This window comes from Gavialis gangeticus, unplaced genomic scaffold, assembly GCF_001723915.1.
Source record: "Gavialis gangeticus isolate Ggan-Ray unplaced genomic scaffold, GavGan_comp1, whole genome shotgun sequence".
Taxonomy (NCBI): Eukaryota; Metazoa; Chordata; order Crocodylia; family Gavialidae; genus Gavialis; species Gavialis gangeticus.
In genome coordinates this window covers 78,740,629-78,747,569 of record NW_017728994.1, presented here as the reverse complement: position 1 = coordinate 78,747,569, position 6,941 = coordinate 78,740,629, and the positions used below count along the sequence as shown (strand labels likewise).

General features: G+C 43.5%; 1 protein-coding gene across 1 annotated transcript in view; it reads right to left on the bottom strand.

Annotated features, from left to right (window-relative positions):
• Positions 1 to 4,523: 4,523 nt before the first annotated feature.
• LOC109287281 (opsin-VA-like) overlaps positions 4,524 to 6,941 on the bottom strand; it is a 20,039-nt gene continuing 17,621 nt past the window's right edge. Inside the window, exon 6 of the mRNA XM_019502211.1 lies at positions 4,524 to 4,751. Coding sequence (XP_019357756.1) covers positions 4,524 to 4,751 — 228 coding nt within the window. The remainder of the gene's footprint in view (positions 4,752 to 6,941) is intronic.

Genomic DNA, 6,941 nt, shown 5'->3' with positions numbered 1-6,941 from the left:
TAAGACTCCTGTGCTCTTCCTGGCACAGGAAAATAGCTAGGGCCCATCCGTCTACCCCTAACCGAGGACCCTGAAAAGAGGTAAATTTCTCGCCTAGTATAGTGTGAGTAAGTGATAAGTTGGGGACCTGCTGAAAACTGAGACTAGTGGAACCTGAATTCCTTTTTCTCACTCAATTTCTGCCAAAAGGGATATTTGTTTTGTGTTGTTTTGTTTTGTTTTGTTTTGTTTTTCCCCCTTGTATAATGAGTAAGAGTCCCAGAAAAAAAAGAAGCATATGCTCCAGAGCACTACAGTTTTCTTGGGCTGGATAAAAAACAAAGAGCATTGGCAATAGATGATACAGGCTCTGGTTCCATCAGGTGTGACCCTGATGGTATTAGACAGACTGCTCAAAAATAAGTAGTCCTTTCTAGTTGTAAATTTTCCATCTTCCTATATTTTACTGATGTTTTTAATTACATACAAAGCATTAATATAAAGGTTTATGCAGACAAATCTTCTTTGATATTTTTCTGCTTATTTTAGTTTCTTTTTGTTTGGGTTTAGAGAAGGGTCCTCTAGGAATACAACTACAACTAGTAAGCCTAATTTTGCCCTTGGAAACACCTGTGCAGTATCACCAAACAGGAGTGGCTGAGGTAGCTTTTAGGCCATTAATCAAGAAACATTTAACAAAAAGTAAAACCCCAGACGCACATTGTACATAGAACAGACTTACATAGTTATCCAGCAGGATGCATGCAATATGTTCTGCTAGATGTTTAATTCACCACTAGAGGGCACCCACCGCTTACTGTTAGTTTTGTAGAAACTGAAAACAGAAATTACAAGTCCACCACAACTAAAAAGTTTCAATAAGATGAAGGTGAAGAGAGAAGGATGATGGGGAGATGATGGATTTCCTCACTGTTTGACTATGTTAGTAATATGAGCTACCTAGTGTGCATTTTTGCAGGTAATAGATATTCCAGGTAAACAGCTTTGGATAGGAAATTTATTATTCAGTAAAAATCATAGAAATGTAGCATTGTTAGGGACTAGATACCATCTGTTCCAACTCCCTGTACTACAGTAGGATCAAATATTCCTAGAACATCTCGAATAGCTGTTTTTCTAACCTGTTCTGAGAAACTGCCAGCAGGGGAGACTCCACAAAGTCCTAGGTAGCCTGTTCCAGTTCCTAACCCTTAGAAAGTTTTCCATGTATCTAACGTAGATCTCCTTTGCTGTAAATAAAGCTGATGAGATTTTTTCCTTCCCACTGTGGTCATGTAGAACAGGTGATTACAGTCTTCCTATCTAACAATCTTTTATGTATTGTCAGCCTACTACAACTGCCCTCTCCTCACATTTTCTCTTTTCTACTGTAAATTAACCCAATTCCACCAGCCTTTACTCATTCAATATTTTCTAAACCTCTACATATTCTTCTTACTCTTCTTTTGTCTATTCATTTATCCATGTCTTCCTTAGAGTGTGTTGCTCAAAACTAGACAGTATTTAGCTAAGGCTTGATCAGCACACAGCAGAGTTGAATAATTACTTTTCATGTCTTACATACCACACCAGTGTTAATACATAATGTTCCTGTTTACACAGTGTTTTCACACTAGTATTTAAACTGTAAAATAATAAAAAAAATCACTGTAATCAACTACTTAGTGTATGCTGTATGCCCCCAATCCACAGATGATGTGCTAATAGGACCTAACTTCAAAGTTATGAACACTCATGTTTTCAATTCTGAAAGTCTGATTCTTTACTCAAGCAGGTGAGACTCAAGTTTTGGGTGATGAAAGTTCCTGGTTCAATTCCCGCTGTGTTAAAGGTGATGGTACCTCACACAGACCCATTCCTTTTCATGGTAACATTAAGTTATGATGTAACAATACTGCATAATGTTGTAAAGAGAAAAAGGAAAGGAAAAATCTGAAAGTAATAACATTTATTTATGTATTTACCATGAAGGAATTTTATTTACGTGCTTCAAATTAAAACAAGACTTAAAAATGAAAATTATAGTTGTGAAAGACTAGTTTTGTTATCATGTTGGCATTGCAATCACAAGTACAGTGTTTGGCTCATGTGGATGCAGTATAGTAAGATTTTATAAGAATCTGATCCAAAAATAATGGGTTTCCACATTAGTACACTTCACTGATACCAATACTGCTGATGACCGCTTCCTAATTTGTCTTTAGTTGCATTTAGTTAAAACAGAATAAGTACAGAATTAAAAACCTATTGTGCCTGATCTTAATAATATGTAATACATTGTACTTGAAGACTATATAAAAACTAAAATATGCTAATTTTAATACATGTGTATGAGAGAGAAACCTGTTAAGATGAAGCAGACATTATTGATGCATTATTGGTGAATAATTTAAGTGTCTGACATGTAAAAGTCAAAGATATCTTTTGTTCTTGTTTATGGAAAGTGTATTTATAGTGCAGTTCCTAGCTGTGACATCCTAGCTAGAGTTCTATGGACCATTCTAGTATTTTGGCCATGAATACAATGTTACACTGAAAATATGGGGGACTGATAAGGAACTAATCAAAACCAAGTCTTTAAGATCTGGAATTGAAGGTGAAAGGCAATGTAGACCCAACAGCTAATTAGGGGCAGAGAAGCAGGTTGGTGCAGCTGATTGCTACCAGCTCCAAGCTAGGATCCGACTTTGCTGGTCATGCTGCCTTAGGGGGCATATCGCAATTTAGGGATTGGTTAAGGCAAGATTTCATTTTGGGAATATACATGGAAAACATAGTCTGCCCAAGAGGTCCCAAAGTTTTTCTCAGTCCCCTGGTTTGTATAATCATAATCACCTCCTCTTCCAGAGATTGACTTATAGACATTTACAAAGAAACTGAAACAGCAGCAGGCCCTTCGTCTGGGTGATGCCAAACTCTGCACAAAGCTAATCTGTACAGGAGGTGGGCCAGCTGCCAATCCTGTTCTTCCTGTGAAAGCTGGTTTCAAAGTATTGGGTTTGGGCAAGAAGGAAAGTAACACTTGTCACAGCCCTAGTCTGCCTTACTCTCTGCTAGAATCAGCATTGCTCTCAAGTCAAGTCCCTCAAGCAAATCCCCCTCTCAGTCTTCAGGAGACTCTTGTGTGACCAGGATGGATCTGAAGGGTGTTGATACATCTCCTTGGTGTGCTTTATTTAACTGAAAGAACGCCTGGGAATCTCCAGAGAGTTTTGTGGCTGGTCCCTATCACTGATCAGGTGCGAGTAAAGGCTCTGTTTTTATTATTATTATTACTGGCAGGATTCATAGCCCCTCTATAGCTCTATCTGTTTGAGCTTGAGTCAACTACATTCTGGGCATGTCTACACAGACATTTGTCGTGCAGTTGACTAATTAACTGCCCAGTAAATATCTTGGTGTCTCCACATGTGCATCTATTAGGCCACCCCTATTTTACATCTACACAACAGGGTGGTACTTGTAAACAAGTATAAGTGCTACCCTGCTGCAGAGTTTTTTCATGCACAGCAGCACATGTGTAGATGCTACCCTGGCTGGCTGGGGCACAGGGTGTTTCAGTGTGGGGCCAGCCAGGGGGTAGCTCCCACACTGAGGCATGCTTGTGCCCCAACCAGCTGCTCTGCAGCACATGGAGCCTGATCAGAGCAGCCCTAGGCTGGCAGGCTGACCCCCTGGGTCTCCTGCCAGCCTGGCCTCCTCCAACTGGGCTTCATTTGCTGTGCATAAACAAACTCCAGAGCAATATGCTTCAGAGTTGTTTTGCTTTAGGCACACGTTCAAACAGCATGACTTGGAGCAAAAGACTCCAGTGCAATAAGCTCCAGTGTTTATTCATGTATATTAATCGCATGTGTAGATGTGCCTGCTAAGTACTTTATCTTTACTAACTTGAAACCATGTGCCAATTGTACTGAGGCCCAGTCAAAGGTATGGAGAGATAAGTAAGTTACCACAGGTAAAGTAGACTGGAAGCTAGAGAGCATCAGCTACCTCATTGTGACTGTCCATGTGCCTTCTTTTACTCCACAGTAAATGTGAGATAGTTTGCACCTCAGTGGAAGTGGGTGGACTGCCTTGAATTTACCATGATGTAAGAGCACAAGCAGTTCCTAAGGAATAGCTGATGTACTGTAACATAACATCACAGCTTACTTTGCACTAACTTAGTTGTGTGTGCCCATACACTAAGGTTCTCCTTTCTTGTTAGTGCATCAGGTCCCAGCCTATTCTCGCTGAAGTCTCCTGAAGTGATTCCTGAAAGCAGGCCTGTCAGAAACACTAGGGATGATAAGGAATCAGTTAATAACTGGGCATCCCACTGCCACTCAAAAGGCTGATACTTCTCTCTCAGAAAATGAGACCTACTCTACTGCTATGAAGCTAAACTGTTTCTATCAGCAACTCCAGAAAGAAGTTTCTGCTGAGCCTCAGCATTCTCAATGACAACATTTTGTATGAACACCTGATACCAAAGGAATATTTTATAATGTTGCATCACTGAGCATCTTCAAAGGTCCTGCTTACATTGGATGAACTTTGTTTTCTGAAACTGTCAGCTGAGCGAGAGGACGGCAGTTGCTCTGCTCATCCCCACTTCTGTTTGAAATGGGGATCTGAGCTGCTATTGTGGACATCTCACCACCTCGTTTGTCCTGGGTCAGAACTCCTCTCTCTGAAGTTGGGTTCAGGTTGGACTCTGTGATCTCGATGTCACTGCATTTGAACATCTGAATCAAACACTGCCTGAACTAGAATTTTAAAATAGAAAAGATAAGTCAAAATGTATTATAAACGTTTAAAGTGTCTCTGTAAAGCAGTTTGTATTTTGGCTAAAACCTCTTAGCTGGGAGCATCTCAGAGCTGGGAATGTGTGGGGATAGCTGTCATCACCACTGAATGTTTGTTTTTGCAACTGATGCAACAATTACTCTCGTGCAAAAAAACCCAGCAACCCCCCAAAGGGACAGAGACAGTGAGAAATCATATTCTTTAAACATCGTTTTCCCTTCAGTCATGTTACTAACAATTCCTTAGAACCTTCAATGTGGAATTGACCAAAGACGTTTGTAATTTCTCCAATTTGCTTTTGTCTGGTAACTTCTGGGCACAGTTAAACAGTTTATTTACACATGTGAGCTGAGCATAGCAACATCGTACTTCTGTGCTGCCCTAAAAGCCAAAAGCACTCAAGCTGTAGGACATAAGGAGGGTGACCCTCATCCCCAAAATGTAGAATCATGGGAGTAAATGAATTAGCTGCTATTGTAGTCACCTCAGCTGACTACAATGTTCATTTCAAGTATGTTTTCTTTTTAATAATTTGCAGCACCCAGAGCACATCTACACAAGACATTTACTGCAGAGCTGCCTAATTAGCTCCTCCATAAATACAAGTACTATCCTGCTACAGAGTTTTGTGGTTTGCAGTGGTGCAGGTGTAGATGATGACCAGTTGGCTGGAGTATGAGGGTGCTTCAGTGCCGGGGCTGCCTGCCAGCTAGCCCCGTACTAGAGCATCCTCATGAATTCACGCCCCAGCCAGCTCCTCCACAGCACACAGAGCCAGGTCAGAGTAGTCCCCTACCAGCCAGGGCTACTCCAACCCAGATGAATGTGCTGCGGTCCTAGATGCGTGTTCAAATGGTGCACCTGGGAGCACTGAACTCTGATGCAATAAGTGCCGGAGTTTGTTGCTTTGCATTAATCGTGCCTGTAGACATGCCCCCAGTCTGTTTAATGTTTCTGCTGGCTACTGTACAGCCCATAAACCATTCCTTTCCATTCAGCTTATTACTAAATCCGTTACCAGAACAGACACCCATCAGTCAGGTTTCTTGTCCTAACCAGTCCTCCCTCAGCTCTTGATGCCTCTAAGGCAGTTCTGCACCCCAGGCAGTGACAGCACATGAGGCAGTGACTGCACTTGTGTTGCCAGTGGTAACACATCAGCCAGGAGAGCAGTGGTGGTGGCTGCTATTTTGTACCCTGTGTCAGGAGTATCGCTACTGGAGCCTCTCTATTGGTGAATCCTCCCTCCTGTTATGGGCCAACTGCCTGCTTATTCGCCTGCCACGCCTCATTCTTAATTGATGTAATCAGTGGAAGGCTGCCCATGTTATTTGCCCCAGTGGCCAGGGGACGCTATCTGCAGCTCCTTTTTCCTCCCCTACACTGCAGCCCAAGCCTCACAGATGCTATTGATGTGGTTTTAACCTGGACCTTGCTGTAATTTGGCCCTCTTCATGACTTCCCTGGGCTTCCGCCATCCTGTCTTGTCCTGGACCTTCCTGGCGCTCTGCAGCCCCCTCCTGGTGAGGCTTCCTACCACCTTCTCTCTCTGGGCTTCCAGCTGCCCCCTTGCCTTGAGGCTTTTCACTGCCCCCCCCCACTCTCCCTTTTTCACTGGGGTTTCTCTCTGCCCCTCGCTCTGAGGCTTCTCCTGGCCCCCCGTGCTCTGGGGGTTCTCGCTGCCCCATGCCCTGGGGTCAATGCACCCAAAATGCCATGCCCTTTCCAGTGCCAGGGCCCCCATGCTGCCGTGGAGCCCCTATGAGGCCTCCTCCCTAATAGCCTCACCCGGTCCTCCAGATAAACAGCGAACACAAAACACAAAGCCCTAGCTATAACATAAAAACCTAAATCATCCAGCCAAAACAACATTCAATTCCTACCAGGGAATGCTCCCACCCGTAGCAGCAGTCAGTGGCTGCTCATGCAGTCAGGCTTCTCCCCTCTGTCTGCACTGGCCAACTCCTTCTCCTTTGGCCACCAGCAGGGAACTACCCTCCTAGCCTCACGCCTGAGGTTTATATGTGCCAGGCCCTGCCCTTTCCTGTCAGCTGGCTCCCCAGTGGTTGTCCTAGCAACCAGCACCTGTGACTCTGGCTGCCCTGGTAACTAGCAGCTGGGCTTCCCCCCTCGCTGCTAGGGCTCTCTCC